Source organism: Clarias gariepinus, chromosome 6 (assembly GCF_024256425.1).
Source record: "Clarias gariepinus isolate MV-2021 ecotype Netherlands chromosome 6, CGAR_prim_01v2, whole genome shotgun sequence".
NCBI classification, from domain to species: domain Eukaryota; kingdom Metazoa; phylum Chordata; class Actinopteri; order Siluriformes; family Clariidae; genus Clarias; species Clarias gariepinus.
Window position 1 is genome coordinate 11,913,049 of NC_071105.1, and position 18,675 is coordinate 11,931,723.

Here is an 18,675-nt window from a genome sequence, read left to right on the forward strand (position 1 = left end):
AAATCCAAATTAGTATTACTACTCCAACAGTTATATAGTGTGTATTGTAAAAGGCATTAACCATGTTATTCTAGACAACCTTGCTTTTTAAAGCAGACTTAAGAGGTATAAGTCTGTGGCTATACAGTAAGACGAGCTCAGCCTGATAAGTTCATCAAAGAAAAGGGAATACACACACAGGTGGCTTCCTCCAAAATGTAGTGTGTGCGTGAACCTTTGATGGACTGCTCATATACACTTGATATCAACATTTTCATCCACAGAAATGTATTCCTTCTGAATCCAAATAAACTGTTTCATTACCCTAAACTGTGCATGCCAAAAGCAGCATTTGGTGTCCATGTCACCATGACAACAAAAAGCTTGTCTGTCTCTGTTGGATTGTAACGAGTAAACAAATAGGATTTTTAATTTTGTAAAATATTATCTGATTTGATCACTCTGATCAATCTTTTGTTTAACAGGTTGTTACAGTATACAGCATATACATATACAGATATGATGTATCTCACGCTGGCCTGTTATATGATTTTTCCTGAAAAAAAAAAAGCTCGCTCCCAGATGTGGGGGTACTTCGGTTTTGGGAAAACAGATACCAGTAAACCACCACCTAAGCAAAATCTTAACATAAAGAAAGTGATGTACAAAATCTGTCACAAGGAGTATTCGTCCAAAGGTAAACACTAGTGGGCCTACATTGAATTCAGAGGAATTAGGAAATAGACTAAATAAAATCTAAAATTGATTTTCTCATCTGTACATTTAAATAGGCGCGATAGATGCCAAAGAGAAGTACTGTAGGAGCGATGATGACTCTTATTTATTATTTGATGATTTAAAGCACTACTGTATGTACTGTTCTGGCATATTAATAATGTTGCCATGAAAAACATGTATGACTGTTACAGTAGTATTAAAATAGGAATTAGCCGCACATTTGCTGAAAACTTGCTGTAAACATTTCATTTTTGTAAAGGTTAAATCTCTTCCTAGATGCATAGTGCATCATTTCCACACGTCTGCGCACACTGTGACTAAGGCATCCAACCGGCTGGAGACGGATTAAATAAGTTGTAGTTAAAAAAAAAAAAAGAAAAGAAAAAAAAGGATGGCAGACCGAATAGCACTTACTCGTTCAAGCGTGATTTCTTCATATTCATAATCAGCTTCTGTTCCATTTACCTGCAAGACACATAAATATTAACAGTTTGTGCAGCAACATGAAGCAGAAAAGCCTTCAAGAGGTCAAGATGGGGTTAATACCATCCAAATGCAATTCAATGTGAACGTAAAAGATGATGGCAAAAGTAGATGTCTTTTATTTGCAATCATTATTAGCTAACGTTTTTATGTAACTGCATGCAAACCTTACCACAACACAGAGAGTAGTAGCTGAGGTTAATTTGCCTAATCTGACCTCTCTGTTCAAATGAGTACTGTAAAACTTACTATATTCATGAATAAAGGAACATGAAGAAATACTGTATACTGCATGCCTGAACAACTTCCTAAATCAAAACATTAAAAGCTTGGACCATGAACCAACCAGTAAGGCAACCGCATCAGTAGGCAACCAACCACAAGCTACACTAAAACTGCTCCGTTTCACAGAACCTGCGATCATGGTAAGAGATCAGGCCTCAACTCTACTTTTCCGCCATAGCTATACAGTACCAGGTAACTTTCTACACTGCTTTGCCCACAAGAAATACCGAAAGCTGATACAGAGCACAAATGTAGAGCATCTGGGTATCCCCAAGAACTGAGCTTCCTGGGAAACACTGCTGTAAAATATAAAGGAAATCCTTATACTCACACAGACACACACACAGGAGGTCTAGCATAGTACTTACTAAATAATGCACTGACTGATGGAAACAGATACAAGAGAAGCATTACACACAAGACAGACCAGGCTGCCTGCATCCGAAACAAATAATTTAACCCAGATTGAATCGTATACGATGTTGAAGCCCTAAAAAGTCTGGTTATGCAACATGTTATTTTTGTGATCTCACAGGCTGGGTTTTAAGCTCCCAAATGGCCCTTTTTAAGGCCCTAAATGCTAAATGCTTCCCTAACCCTCCTCATAATACAGAACAGCCTGCTCCGTCAGTGATGCAGATAAGCAAAGAGAGAGACAGAGAGACAGAGACAGACAGCTAAATGGCCCTACTGACCCTGCTCAACACCAGCTTTATTCTGCCAATACACATTTGAAACTTCATCAAAAGATGAAAAAAGAAATCATATTTTAATGAGATCCGTTAAAGAGCTTAGCCACTCTACCAAATATTAGATTTTTTTTCTTGAAGATCAAATATTTTAGATATTAATAATATTCCAGTAAAACAATTCAACAAACTAAGAAGAATCAATCATGTAACTATAAATAAGAGACGTGGAAAATCATTATAACTTGTAGACCAATAAACCAATCAGCCAACCATTTGACCTCCTGGCGAATATTGAGTAGATCCCACACACACACACACACACACACACACACAACTTCTCACAATTTGGCCTTTGTTACAGTGGCTACAGGTTCAATATCTCATTACATGGCAGCTGGAAGTGGGTGGGATATACAGTATGAGGCATGAACATTTTGTCTCTGAAGCTGATGTGTTGGAAGCAGAAAAAAATGGGCAAGCATAAAGACTTTGCTGATGCACATGGGGAGGGAAGCCATGTACTGTAGTCCAATCCAATAGAAGAGCTACTGTAGCTCAAATTGCTAAAAAGGTTAATGCTGGTTATCTTAGAAAGATGTCAGAACACAAAACACTTCAGTATTTTGAGGTTAAAACAGCGGCAATTTTACACAAATGGTGGGTGGTCATAATCTTATGGCTAAACAGTTTACGTGGTTCAATCTGGGTTAAATTATTTCTTTAGAATGCAGACAGTCTGTTCTGTCTTATGTGCAATTCTTCTCTTATATCTGTAATCAGGGGTGTTCATGTCAAACAGGGACTTTTGGTTGTGCAGGGTAATAGAACACAGCTATGAGAGTAAAAACTACCTTTTTTTTTATTTATCTTATTATCTAATCTTCATTTCTCTATATAATCTCCTGCTTTACTGATGCACGTATCCCAGCATTTCACTAGTGTTTGGCTACTACCAAGGTAGAAAGTTTTCCAAGTATGCCGGAGCCATAATCAGACATGACATGAGATGCTGGCCTCCCAGGAACTCCTTTAAATGGTCCAAACATGGAGCAATAACTCCCAGTCAAGTGTTGGTGTTTTTGAATGAATGTGTGTACAGCTCTCACAGACAGATGCGTCTCCTTCGCAAGTTGAAGACAAGTTATCTGTTGATTTTCAAGGATGTTTACGGGAATGACTCCAACGCACCTTCAGCAGGATCGTCATCATGGATGTACAGCCTATATAAAACGTCTATAACTATAAAACGTCTGCACCTTTCAAATGTTTTACTGTGGCTGTCTCATCACTGTGCTGTGTTTAAAGTCTTCTGTAAATGTCAATCAGTTTTACACCATTCACAAGAAATGTCACCAGTCTGACTTGAGCGCTCCTGGTACATTTATCATGTAGGACAAATAATTATTTCTATATTTATTATAATTAGGTCCAAATAGTACATGTTGAATATCATATTCCTTAGCAAAAATTTTTTTTTTCTAATGGATATTACAGCGACATCATTATGAGTTTACATATGGAGTGATGACATTCGCATCATTTAATTATAACACAGAGTACTGCACAAAAACGAGCATTTGATTTAATGCTAATAGTACATAACAAAGGGAATTCAATAAAACAACATTTTCCCCAAACATTGCTTAGCCATTGATTCACTAGTCAGTAAAAATCTCAGAATAAACTTAAGCATGAATAAACAGAGTACACCAGGATTGCAATCTATAACATCTTGAAAGTTTGTATCCACAGAGCCTGAAATCAGGGTCAAAAATTTCAGCATCATTTATACTGAATATGGATTTTGGCTTTTTATGGATTCTCCCTTTACCCCTGACAGTACGGCTGTAATTTTTTACACGTATGTCTACAGCGCACCGACTGCAAAAAACCTTTTTAACATTAAGCATGGTAGAATACGGGTTGGACCTGTCTCACTACACAAGGTGCTCAAGCCAGCAGCACCAGCTGTCAAAACTGCTCAGTTTCCCAGAACAAAATAATGATACGAAACAACTTAGAGTTGATAATCCTGATCATTCATCTTAAAGTCATTGTAAAAGTAACCTCTAAAAGCACTACCAGAAAAACGTCGCCTTCTAGCAGAACGAGTTCAGGAGCTGTTTTACATATCACATTACTGTACTGACAGAAGGAAAGCAGCTTATTAGACCATGTTACCATCCATGCTTTATTCTAGTGTGGCTAAGGGACTAAGTGATACAGCCAACACAGCTAATGTTTAACGCTTCTCTTGTCAGGACTATGTGGCTTCCAGTCCAATCACACGGGGAATCAGATACCCTACACTGATGCACCTTCTTAGAAATTCTAAAAATAAAAATGATGGGAAAATAAAGTCATGCTTTCATCTCAAATCTCATTTAATATGATTACTCCAAACAGTTTGAAAAAGAAGACATCCTTCTGTCCTGAAATTTACACAAGATGCAGTGCTATGTGATCTGGCTAAAGGCGCTCTTCTCAGTAATGGGGATGGACAACAACAGTGAACACAGTGGGTATGTTGGCACTTAGGAGGACAGGGATTATTATACAGTACACTACTGAAGGTGAAGTGAAAGCTGGCATGTAAAAGAACATGAAAAACAAACAAACACATATGAAGACTATTATCTGCACATCCCCAAACAAAGAAATAAATGGTTATAATTTGGAATTATAATAAATTAAATTATAAATAATGTGGATCCTATAACGTTTTTTTTATCATGTCATACAGATGCAGTACAATTTTATTTTGCACTATGTTAGTTACATTTAGCAATTAATCTACACTTTACATAAATCAGGGAGTGAGTAAGTAATTGAGTGAGTGAAAAAAAAAAGAGTGCATCTGTGTGAGTTATGGTCACTTCTGTAAAGCGTGTGACGTTATCAAGTGGCAACTAGCATTTAAACTTATAGACAATCTATTTCACTAAAATATTTTATTAAATATCTTATTAAAGCTAAAGAGCCAAAAACATGTTTCTTCTGCAAAAACAGTTGAAAAGGTCTTTATGGAAAAGGTTAGGTCAAAAACAGCTAGGAGATTCATTATAAATAAAAGAAGACTGAGGAATGACAATAAAGGCTCCTTTCACGTTAAATTAAAGATATTTAAAATGAAATATAACAGAATATCAAATATTTAATGACTTAAATAATGACATTTATGCAATCACAAAACACTAGACCTATGGGGAAAGAGATGTAAATATAATGGCACTCACATATGGGCTCACATAGGGAGAAGTGTCAATGCTGTCTGTGTTTACCAACACCGGGGCCGGGCTTGCCTGAAAAAAAAACAGACATATAAAGTCAGCATCTGTAGCCTGATCAGCACAGACCAGCATGCATACTCCACACTAATGCACATTCTCCATTCTCTCATGGGATGGGGGGGGAAAAGGCTCAAGCAGCAGCATCTACATCACCATCATCAACAGAACACAAAAGACACTTACTCGAGGCATGTTGACAGAGTCTTAAACAGGCATTTGCAACAGATTAACAGCACAGACTGTGTCCATAAACAGCATGGCATACTGCAAAATATACGACTCAATACAATAATGCCACAAGCCAAGCCAAACTAAACCTGTCTGCAGACAGACACCACCTGCATCACGCATGTGATTGCTCCTGGGGTACAAGTGCACATCAGTAACATAACATTGCATTCTCGCATTAATCTCCCAAATTTAACATGAGCAACATGAAAGTGGGAGGAGTGAACATGAGAGAGAGAGAGAGAAAGAGAGAGAGAGAGAGAGAGAAAGAGAGAGAGAGAGAGGGAGAAAAGACCTGTGACGTGGGTGCAGGGATGACAGTGGTCTCAGCTGGGACTGGCGCGATAGGGATCACGGGGATTATGGGAGCAGGGGGAGGAACGGCATCTGCCTGCTAAACAATAAACAGCAGAGGTCAAAGTTCAGCCCAGATGTCACTCAGCCGTACTGAAGATCATGAGAGATCCTATAGCAGCAAAGCTGTAGAATAGAAGACAGCTAGCACAGGGAGACAGAGCGGAACAGGGAGAGGAGGGGTGCTTAGAAACAAACAAAAATTAAATAAATAAATAAATAATAATGATCAATTAAAAATAATAAATAATACTATGAATAAAAATGGGAATGGACAATATGACAACAGAACATACAACAAGTTTATAATACACCACAAATCAGTTTCAGAACTGTATATAACTGTAAACCCATGTACAGTTTGCGTATTTTTCTTCTATCTATACTTTATCTGTTTAGATTTGAACTAAATTCTCCCTTTATGTCACCAGACAGGTGTAAACTGTATCAACTTTTTATTTGTACTGTACGTGATAACAGTAGCATTAACAATAATTTAAATAACAGGTTTATTTTAATGTGCTCATACTGTACTACCGTAATAATTTATCCTTTTAAGAGTAACAGCTAATTCACAGGGACTTGCAGAGCAGACATGATCTCATTACATAATAATAATCGGTTAATATTTAAGCAAGAAAAATGTCTAATCATTAATATACTGACATTTTCCTCAGTAACAGTACTCTTAAGAGTCGGTAGGTTTTAAGTCATGGAACAATCTTCAGGATAGAAGATAACAGCGATAACAGAAACTAACTGGTTGATTTAAAGCTCCACAACATTTCACCCACAAACATTCTTTGGCAAATTGACGGTGGCTGTGGGACAGGCTGTAAAAGAAAAAAGATCTTTCTTTTTATCACACCTATAACAGGGTGTTGTTTGTATTCCATTTTTAACCTATTAAATAAGAAGTTACATAAGAGGTTCATATACAAAAAAGGGCAGTGGTGATAACATCTGTGTTTTCAGGTATGTGCATTTGCATATTAAATCAATATTCTATCCTCATATCTCTCTAAATAGAAGTAAAATAAAACTAAAAATGTGCATGATTAACAACAGTCATTTTGAAAAGACAATATTAATACAATACAAATAGTTACTATTATAATAATCACATTACTAGTTGAAATCATCATCAGGATTTAGACTTGGTTCTCGCTTTTCAGCACATAAAATTTCATTTCTATTACTTTTCAATGTAGACTGCTATTTCAGCAAGAAAAGCGATTAAAAAACATCTAAAAACGTCCTCATAAAATAAAAGAATAAAAGCTACATCGTAAAAAGGAAAACACTAAGTTAAATCATATTTTACAATATTACAGCATGAACAGTGTGTGACAGAATTCCCCTTTGACTTTGTATAAGATTATTATATCTTTGTTCTCGATTCTTCTTTTTTTATGTCCTTATGTTATCACCGTCTTTAAACACCCAATCTTGTGCAATCAAATGAACCAATCCATAAATCCATGAGTAGAAACAAGGAACAGGTTGTTCCCCTGGAAACATAGGATTACATGATTCTGCCATAATCACTTTCCCATCATCAACTAAATCAACTGGCATTGGCAACCATGTACGCTCGGGACACTTTTTGCCCTCGACAAAGTGCTATACTGTGGATCATTTCACTGATTTCTACTCTCCAACTATCTTGTACAAGCTGATCTTCTCTGTCTATATAAGTCTGTCACTAAACTCTCCAAGCTATTATCATGGATTTTCAACTTAATGCAATCTAGCCTCTGGAGAATAATCAATGTTTTGCATCTAGGCTTGCAAGCTAGCTTGTACCTATAAGATGCAAGTCAAGTATTTTAAGTTTGTACACATTGCTAAGAAAATGGAAAGAAGCTGTGTGACTGACGTAAGAAACAAGCAATCAATCCTTTTTCTTAGCAGAAAATACTCAAGGATGAGGAATGTTTGCACTGTTATACAGTACTTCCATAGGAGTATAACTAGGTTTCTAACAAAGTTCTAGAATATGTTATAATGTTTAAAGCTTTAAGCATGGACTGTATTTAAATAGACATTAATTAACCATTTAAACAGGAAACCTGCATGATTGATTGATTGTTTGATTGATTGATTGATTGATTGATTGATGCAGTTGCACGATTGGCTGGTTAGATGACTACATGAATGTGCATGTAGGTGTGCAGGTGTTCCTAATAAAGTGGATAGTACTGTAAATGTAAATCTGTCCTTCCAATGCAGATTGTTATAATGCCTAACTAAGCCACGACTGCGTCTACATTATTTGCAAATCAAGAGTAACTAACTATAATAGACTCCGAGCAAAGTTGGTCAAATCGTTCAGAAATTATTTATATTAATAAATTCATTTCAATCATGTTCTATTAATGCAAATTCAATGACATCATTGAATAATCAAAAAATAAGGGGATACAATACAGTATGTAAGCTTGATATAAATAATTCAGATTACGAATATCACAGTTAATTGACTAGCTAAAAGACTTATTTAGTTACTAGCTTTTAAATTTTGCTTGTGGTTGTCTAGGACATGACATGAGCGAGCAATAACGGAATACTGCATCTACAAATTTGTCTTTTAATAAAAGTTTCTGATGATACAAAAGAAAATCTTGCAAAAATAGATTTTTTTTTCTTTTGCAAAATCTAAAACCAAGAATAAGCAAAGGAAAAACAATGAAATATTAATTAAAATTAAATATATATATAGCTGCTTAAAGCTGCTATAAGGCATTTAGGTGTTTAAAATTTGAAAATCAGCGCTGCCATGAAGTCCAAAACGCAGCATTTGAATTGTCAAGAAAGTCAGGAACGTAACCTTTGATTGGTTAACAGAATCAAATTAAAAGGGGGCTTCTGCTAAATGGATAAAAAAAAGAGCAAAATATTATCATCTACTTGCCATGACAACTGCATTAGGAACAGCGACAGCCAACCACAGCGTTTTCCAAAGTTTTACTTTTGAGCATTGGCTATCTAGCTAACTAGCCATCTAATTTACTGAGATGAGACTTTACTGTATCACCCAGACAGCGAGCGTGCCTCGTGTTTAGACGATCCTGCATAAATCTGCTCCATTGCCAGGTAAGGTCAGTTGTGCAAATATTGAGGTTCAGGATGTTTTTGGCCGAGTTAAACTCACAAATTGCTCCCACTCTTTGAAGGTTTTTGGTCATGAAGATTTTGCCCTTGCTTTGATAATCCAGTAACGGTGATGTCAATCAGCTGGAACTTCATGTGTTAACGTCACCAACTAGTCAACAGCAGAACTTCCTGCCAACAAATTTGGTTGTCAATTTTAGTGGATTATATTAATTGTTTGTTGTAACCCTAATCAGTCAACCACCAAACTTAAATGTGCTTTTAAAATAATTGTGCTTTGAAAAACGCCTCAATTATACAAAAATGTCAATTATTTATACAATATGCTACACAGTGTACATGGAGTATATAAACATATTCTGCTCTTGAATTGTAGCTTAATTAATTTTTATGTGTGCATAGCACCCTACTGGAAACGAGGCTCTAATCTCGGCTGGGTTTCCTTAGAAACAAAGAAAGCAGAGCTTCTTATGATTCTCATTAGCAGTGTACCTGTCATTTCTGAAGGTACATGAAGCTGTAGCTGAGTATGTACCTGCTGCGAGGGAGGATGCGGAGCAGGCGTCTGAAGGAGCGAAACAGGCAGTGGGGCACATCCGATTCCCCAGCTTTCAGCATTTGATAACAGCTGATTCACAGACAAACCACCCAGCCAAGGAAGAATTAAGAGCCAAGACAGAGCCAGAGGAAGCTCCTACAGTGCAAATGTCCTTAAGTACCTAAACAATACTCCTAATGGCCTATATTCATTCTACAGTGCATCTACCCAAAGATTTCTTAGCACTCAACCACAAATTCTTACCCCTAGACGTTACCTTTACATGCCGACAGTGTGGATAGTATGACCACCAGTACTGCTGATTTCTTATATAGGATGTTTTATAAAAAGTTATAGCCAAACCTTTCTCATACTTAATATGTTACTGATAAAAAGTGCATTATTTTATCTAGCATGCATATTACATATTGCAGGCCTAATAGTTTTTACATTCTTTTTTGCAATAATTGACAACTCTTACATACTCTAGTTCAAGCACTAAAAGGAATGTACAGTAGACATGCAATATTCCAGTTTCTATACTATACCAAAGTATGATAAAGAGTTGCCTTTATTTTTTTTTACTTGTATTTTTTTATCCAAAAGTAAATAAAAACTGAATATCTACCATGCATAATTTTCCAAACACTACACACACCTTAAAGTACAAACAGCACAGGCCTGGTATTCCACTAAACACCACTGCACACAGTTTCGTAACTTTTTTTTTTCAACTACCACCTTTTACAGAATTACACTAAGAACACATACCTTCTCCAATAAAATAGTACCATGTGGATATTCAAGACCCCAGGCACTGGCAGTAGCTCTCACTTTGCCCTTGGTTTTCGTCGGGCTTTTCTTAACACTCAGGGTGGTGAACTTGTGCCTGCTCTTGGTGGAGGCAGGTAAGGTGCAGGAGCTGTAATGGGGGTGGAAGTCCAGAGGAGTCTGCTGCTGGCTGGATTGGGCAGGCTGAGGCTGGTAAGGCAGGTGATGATGATGGTAATGATGAGTAAGATGATGCTGGTGGTGTTGCTGATGGCTATGGCTTTGGAAGTGGAGGTGTGGCTGGTGGAACTGTGGCTGCTGCTGAAGCTGGAGCTGAAGAGACTGTCTCTGTGGGTAAATAAGAATGCTCTGGTAAGCCTGGATATTCTGATGGATCCTTGGCTGAATGCAGTTAGGTACTTTGGCGACACCGATTCCGCGGTCCTCAGAAGCTCTTGCGCAGTACTCATGGTTGTGGTAGTAGGTGGTCATCCTCCTGGCAGAAGGGATCCAACGAAAGGCATTAGGTTTCCACCGGTTCAGAGAGAAAAGGGCGCAGCCTTGAGTATGACGTTTGTCCTTCTGTTGGCACGAAAGCAGACGCAGAGTGGCAGTAAATCCAGTCCATTCCTCTGCTTCCAGCCCCCTCTGTTCGTGCTTCCACTGTTCTGCCAAGCTTCTCTTGGACTGTGTTTCTCTTCCTCTTTCTCTCCCTCTGCCTTACTCGCCCTCAGCCCTCATCCCCCTGCACTTGCTTGCCAATTAATGAGCTCCAATGGGCACCACACATGACAGAGCACAGACTTTCTTTTTTTTTTTTTTTTAACAGGCATGAATAATCAATGCTCCATTCTTGATTTTTTAGTTCAGGCATTCAGCACTCGTCTGGGATAAGTTCTGCCCCTGTGCAGTGGAGGGAGATTTGCACAGTGCCTTTCTGACTTACACGGCTTTTGTGTTTCTCCTTCATGGAATTAGCACAAGTCATAAATAGGTCATGGAGAATAAATGCATGGTGTACTGGATGTATGCACACCTTTAACTATCTGCACTTTACAATACTTTTTCCAGTAAATGCCACAGTTTCCTGTAAGCCTTGTAAATAGACACTTATGTAACTCCAATAGATGGCTTTTAACACTATATGAGCAATTTATGAACAATATCTGGAAGCACCATTGCCTCGAATGTACAAGCATTAGCATTCTAAGAGGCTGCGTCCCTCATACCCTGAGAGAGGAATTGAATGTGCTTGCATATTACATTTAAATACATTTTTTTGTTTTTCTTTGGTAACCTACAGTACTGTATAGTATGGTAGATATATGCCTATAGCAAAGGAGGTGATGACAAAGTTGAAATTTATTATTATGTTTGTTTTTACATATAATGTTTGCACAAAAATGTTGTAAACATAAACATCTAAAGCACCAGTACATGGGTGCCATGACTTTTGTACATTAATGTACAGTATGCCAACGATTTGTAAATTGTATGACTTCTGCATTTTGAAGTCAGTACAAAAGGAGTCACAAAGGAAATATATTATTTCCAAACAATTCTTTTCCAACTAAAAAGAAATGTCAAAGAAGAAAATTCTGTCAGCAACAAAATAAAACACATCGCAGAACGGACCCATTTTCAGACAAAAACACAATGAAGACAACTGGGTTTTGCATGGACAGGAAGAAGCAAGTGTGGCATGCAAAATCTCTAGAAGAACTGTGGCATGAAGTAAGGCTACGTTCACATTACCACCCTGAAGTGACTTAATTCTGATTTTTACCCTAATGCAACAAAAATCAGTTTTTTTTTAGGCTGTCTTTTTTTTAAGTCACTTTCGTATGTGCTCCTACATCTAATATACTGTATATCCGTTTCGCAGTTATGGAACTTGAATGAGAACAGGCAGATCAAAAATTAAGTTTTTCTGCGCCTGCACATACAATATCTGCCATCAGTCAGGTTCGGGGATTTTATCTCAGTGCTAGCAAAATTGTTAAAACAGCTAAATCAAGGCTTTCGTCCTGCATCTCGACCTCAACAAATACAACTGACAAACTGCTTGCCATCGTCCAGAGCGAAATCCCAAATATATTTTGCTCAAATCACATTCATTGTTTGAAATGAACAAGTGGTCGCTCAAATATAAAGTGTTTTAACCCAGGTAACGTGAGCAAACGCGTATCAATGTGTGCATGGATGCGGTTTCAGCAGATACGTGCGTCCACATTAGTGTCATTGTAATGTGAACGTAGCCTAAAACCTATGTTGTAGATTTCTTACAAAAGTGTACCTGAGACTATAATAACTTGTATAACTGTTTATGTAGAAAAAAGATTGTATCTGATGGCAATCACTGACATTTACGGCAATTCAGTGACTGAAGACGTTCTAGTCTCTGTCAAGATCGCATCCTTCTGTATATTCACTAGGTCAGGGATGCGGAATGCAAGAATAAATGTCTACGGTATGCATAATGTGCATTAGAATGACACAAACTATTTCTTTTACAAACTTCAATCTGCCTTGTACAGTACCACCACTGACTTAATGACGCAAGAACGCATCATATCACCCGCTAGCCAGCCCTGGGTTCGTATCACCCTGTGCCATGTACTCTACTGAGTCCTAGACTGGCACTTTCAGAAGGACAACAGGTCAGTCACTGAATCCTATCACATTATGGTAAACAGCACAGAACTTCCAAACATCATCTCCTGGACTCCTAAGTGTAAAGAGCTTCCTCATGAGTTCAAGGCAGTCTATTGACCCAGGTCGTTGGGACTGATGGCATTCCTCTACGCCCAGATGACTGAAATGAGACCAGCACCTGACGATCATCGCCTAGTTCTTATGTACTGTATAAAAGAGGTTTGGTATTAGATCATCTCTTCCAATCATGTTTAGCTGTCCTCTCACATTGCATGAGCTGTAAAAAAGAAATGTAATATTACTTTAATTCTTTCCCTGGCAGGTAGCTGTCAAGCAATATGAGAGAAAGAAATAGCACACAGAAATAACCTACTCTAAAAATAACATACGCTTTTCCCTTTTTAAAGCATTTGCCTCGGTGGCTTTTCACGTGTGGAAAAGTTTAGACCCATCCTGTGATTAACACAGGCCCATGGCTCATGGGCAGAGAGTTTCCTGATGACTGCACCCTTTAACATCTACGCTTGCATTTCCATTTCTCTGCCCTAGCTGTGCTTGAGGCAAAGCATAACCGTAACAGAACATTGAGTGTAGTGAGGTCGGTCAAAAGGCTACAGTCAGGTTTCCACTGCTTGCATAGAGTATACAGTATATATCTTACATTTCTCTCTGAATAAGATTTTCCATTTCCAGATCTAATTTACATATAGAACAAATAGTTATTTTTTCATTCGTTCTTTATTGTGTCGTCTTTCATTGCATCACTCAGGTTAAAAACGTGTATATAAATGTATTATAAAAAAAAGTTTTATTGTCTTTAAGCCCTTCATCACAGCATCTTTAAATAAGATCCATCATTTAAATGTATGAAATAACCTTTAATATAAGCTTCTTTCACAAAACATAGTATTTTCTCAAAAAAAAAAGGTTTCAGAAGCCATTTTAGCCTACTATACTGTACCAATTTTTTTTTTATCAATTAGAAAAAAAAATCAGTACTTACATAGCCCAACAAAAACCTCTGTTTTTTATATAAAATGTAAATGTAAAAGTTATTAGAAAAACAAAATATAAAATTCTCCCTGCATTGCCTTCTTTTTAATCGTCACTGGAACTATAAGGTCTTAGAAACTGCTGTATACATGTATATTGCGGATGTTTCTTCAAGAAAGTAAAATACTCGGCTGACATTTTAAGTTCACGTCATTGCTTCTATAAGAGATATTATAGTAAGATGTTGTAATTGACTAACATCAGCCACTGGCTTCGGTACATGTCATTTTATTAGTAGATTTGTCAACATGTCGACAATATTAGCCGATATCTATGGACTGATAAATCGCTAAACTTTCCACTTTGTACACGTCACCTTCATAAATTACGACTAATCATCAATAGTGTATTATTGACAGTAGAATTTACAAATAACTTATCATAGCCGTTACTATGACACAGTCGTTTCAGCTCGAAGCTGCTTACCCAGTGTCTTGTTGCTTTATACGATCCAAATCGATGGTGTTGAGACACCACACTAGTCTGGAAAATCAATTGAATCTTAGTATAATCAGTATTTAAAGCAATTGCAGAGTTTCTGGTGCATCTTGAGAGCTTTGAGTCACGGCATGCATGCTGTTGTAATGCAGTCTAGACAATAAGAGAAGGTAATCCTACCCTACTTACAGTGCTTAGCGTTAGCGGTGTAAACTTGCTCAGTTTCAGTTTGACAAGCGCATCAGCTGATAAATGCTGACATGAATGCACGTCTGCCTGTAATTCAGACGATTTTGCTTACCGCTCTGGTAACTATGGCGATGACAGTGGAAGTTGCTAACAAAGAAAATAAAGCTAGTAAGAAACATGGGAATGCAATTTTATCCTCGCCAAATTCAGTATAATAAAGTTATTCCACTCCACTTTGAAACTACATTACATCCAAACCTAGTGCAGTAATTAAGCCCGGAAATCTTTAAAGCAACAAACCACTCTCTCTAATCTTTTATATACAGTATATATAGAAGATATCGAAATGGTATCTAAAAGGATCACAGGATTGGATTATACACACATTAGCAAAGGGGTTAGTACTAAAATTGGGTACATTTTTATTCAGACCTTAGACATAACTGATATACGGGCTTCTCATTACTGGAGATGTGTGGAGACATTGGTAACTGGTAACAGTGTGCAGGTACTGTGTTTAAAAAAAAGAAAAAAGAAAAAAATGTGATGATTGATCAAGAAGGATAATACTGGTTAATATACATATTAGGATGTAACTACATTACGCTGTCGAGAGTCAACTGGAAAGCGCTGTAGTAATTATTCAAGGTCAGTGCTGTGTCAGGGGCGTTGGGACTGAACTGGCAGGATGCTGCATGCCAGGTCAAATCACAAAAGAAGTCTGATAACATGGACACTGTCAGAGCATGAGAGTGTAAACAAAAGACTAAAAGATTTGATATTATCCTATTAAATAGAAAAGGATTCTTGATATGCGTCTTTATTGTAGAGTTTGTATCACTAATCGGTTTGAAGGTTGTTTCAGCTGGATAACTCATGATTAATGACTAATGACCAACAGGAGACATTGGTGGGTTTCTTATTTACTCAGAGCTACTTAATTGTATCAGGTATATCCAGTTCAAGCCTTCTGGTTGCCAGATCTGCATTTTTGTCATTTTTTAAATATTTTATTCGGCCTACTTATAGCGTTTTCACATTAGGTACAATTAATTCGTACCATGTTCAGGAGTGATTGCTTCCCCTCTCCACTTCCCTGCTAGCCAGTGTCTACATTTATTTTTGTTCTCAGTTCTCGAGTGAACTTGCGTATTTACATTCTCCGATACAGCAGGTGGCCGGATGCAACTACATTAAACACAAGTGAAGAGAACTTTTACAGTATCCCTGATATTATTGATATTTAAAAAAAAATTGGCAGGAGTGACGCTCTCACTGCCTAAGTTTATCAGCTATGGCTGTGTAGGTCAGAAGATGAGATTGGCATGTGCTACATGCACACTGAGATTTCAGGCGAGACTGACAGCACTGATGACATTGTGTCCAAACAGTGATCTACTTCCATCCTCGGGGTACGATTGCCTTCCATATCTGATTCGACCAGTGCCCGGGGAGAACACAATCGTTCCAGGCTTGGAAACCGTGCCCAAGTCCGCTTGAAGTGATCTCAGGCAGAAGACTGCGTACTCGGGCCCGGTTCTCAAGCCTGGAACGATTGTGTTCTTACCCAATCCCGGGGCACTAATATGAAAACATCTTTAGAATGTTGCAACAAAGAAAAAACCTCCAGTGAGCGGCAGTTCTGAAGACGAAAACACCTTGGTGATGATAGAGTTAAGGTGGCCAATCTGGTTCAGAACAGAGAAGCTGAACTAGGGTGAACTACAAAAATAAAAGACCACATCAGTTTTCTTTTCACTCACCAACTTCAACCCAACAGCTGAAGACTAAAAAAACTCACTCTGCCATTTCTCCAGAGGCACACAGATTTAACGCTCAGAATTTGGCACCCACGGCATGATATCAACAATCCAGGCTGGTGGAGGTGGTGTAATGGTATGGGGAACGCATTCTTGTTTATTCCAATCACTCATCACTTGAATGCCACAGACTATTTCAGTATAAATGCTGCTAATGTGTCACTTTGTGGCCATACAGTAATTTAACCATCTTCTAATGGCCAAGAACACAAAGCTGAGGCTACAGTGAGCACAGGCTCACCGACTTCAACCCACAGTCTGGTCTGATGAATTTCGATTATTGCTCAGGCACACAGATTGGAGGCTCAGAATTTGGCACCTGCAGCATGAATTGAATTGAACCTACAACATCATTAATTGAATGCCACACCCTATTTAAGAATTATTGCTGAATTATTGGTTTCATGGTGTAACACGGCCTTTACAAAACATCAAACCTTGATATGCATCAGCTACAACAGCATAAGAACACATTGAGGTCCACTCCTGTCTGCAAAGAACAGGAATCTGAGGCTACAGTCGGCACGGAGTCACCCAAAATAAAATCTAATACAGCTTATTTGATGAACTGTACTATGAACTTTCTGTGAGTTTCATGCCAGAATGGACAGGTCGCTCTAGTCGAATCTCATAAGGTGTTTCAGCCTGTTACTAACTTTCTTCACATAGGCTGTAACCTGTTTTGCACACTATTCTATGTGAACTCTAGAGACCGTTCTATGTGAAAATCCCAGGAGGTCAGGAGTTTCTAAAATAGTCAAACCAGCCCATGAGGCACCAACAACCACGCCACGGTAGAAACCACAGAGATGACAATTCTCTCCCATTCTGATGTCTAACGTGAACATTTACAGAAGCTCTTTAACTGTATCTGCATGATTTACTGCCTTGGACCTGTACTTCCGCAATGACAGCAAAGTGCTATCTGTCTGTCTGCCTGTCATGTGGTTGAGGACACAGCCTTGAATCTAAATGTGTATACTTGCAGCTGTGAGATTAATGTGCGCAGTGGATGAAGAGCACAGAACAACCCACGTTATTTAATGTTCCTCTGCAAAGAGCTTGCAACAGCACTTTTCACTACAAAGTATGAAATTCCAAAATCTTTCACCTGGTAGCTTTAAGCCCATTTTCCTTGCGTGTATACGGTAGAATTAGCTCAGTTTGACAATTTGTTGTAACCACAGTATGTCGCTGAAAATGTTTTGGGAATGAAAAGTCACTTAAAGCTTAGAGGGCAACATTGGCATGAATATAATTTTTTAATTATTTATTTTTGTATGAAAGGCATCGGCGGAAATGGCAGTTTATTCAGAGCATGCCTTATCTAAAAGACTGAATTTTACAGGAATAAGATTATGACCTGGACCTTTAATCTATAAAGTGCTTATTCGACTTATCCTTTAAACCGTGGTCATGTTTTCTCGAAGAAAAGCACATTCACGTCAATAATACACTGAAATTATTATATCAAATATATAGACAATCAAAAAAACGCAAAATAAAAGCAAGCAAAAGTAACCTATATCACATATATGATAAGGCATGATCTCAATTTAGCCCACAGTAAATATTTTTGTGGAGGAACTTCCCGCAACTCTTAATATCATTTCTTTGCCATGCTTGAGTGCATTTCTAAAACCAGGTTGTATTTGATCAAGTGGCATTTTATAAGCTAAATGATAATGATAGTGTTTTTATATTGTTTAATAAAACCAACCACAGTGTGACCTCGGTACACAAACGTAATTCGTTCCTAAATTCTGTTCATGACCCGATTTGGTTGTAAACCCATTCATTTACTTCCATTCAAAAAGAATGAATCAATTCCTTGAATCAGTTAACTTTAGTTGTACAGTGAGATCTTTGATTGAGTGTAACTTGGTTTAATAACAAATTTTTAAAATACATTTTAACTTGATAAAAGAGTAAGGTCTTGAAATACGAGTACTGTAGTATATTTACGCTTTCTGCCAAGTGTCACATGATCACAACTGAGCCAATAGTGCTTCTCTCTCTCGCTGTGTGGAATTGTGGGTAATCCTCTT

The 18,675-nt window shown here is 37.7% G+C and overlaps 1 protein-coding gene across 14 annotated transcripts in view; it reads right to left on the minus strand.

Annotated features, from left to right (window-relative positions):
- dlg1a (discs large MAGUK scaffold protein 1a) overlaps positions 1–18,675 on the minus strand; it is a 144,683-nt gene that overhangs the window by 48,001 nt on the left and 78,007 nt on the right. For 8 of the 14 annotated variants that reach the window (XM_053498118.1, XM_053498115.1, XM_053498117.1 and 5 more), the window contains 3 exons: positions 5,991–6,089; positions 5,414–5,479; positions 1,132–1,182 (listed from right to left, as the gene is read on the minus strand). In XM_053498118.1, the coding sequence (XP_053354093.1) occupies positions 1,132–1,182; positions 5,414–5,479; positions 5,991–6,089 (216 nt within the window). The remainder of the gene's footprint in view (positions 1–1,131; positions 1,183–5,413; positions 5,480–5,990; positions 6,090–18,675) is intronic. The other 6 variants (XM_053498129.1, XM_053498119.1, XM_053498124.1 and 3 more) reach the window with 2 other exon arrangements.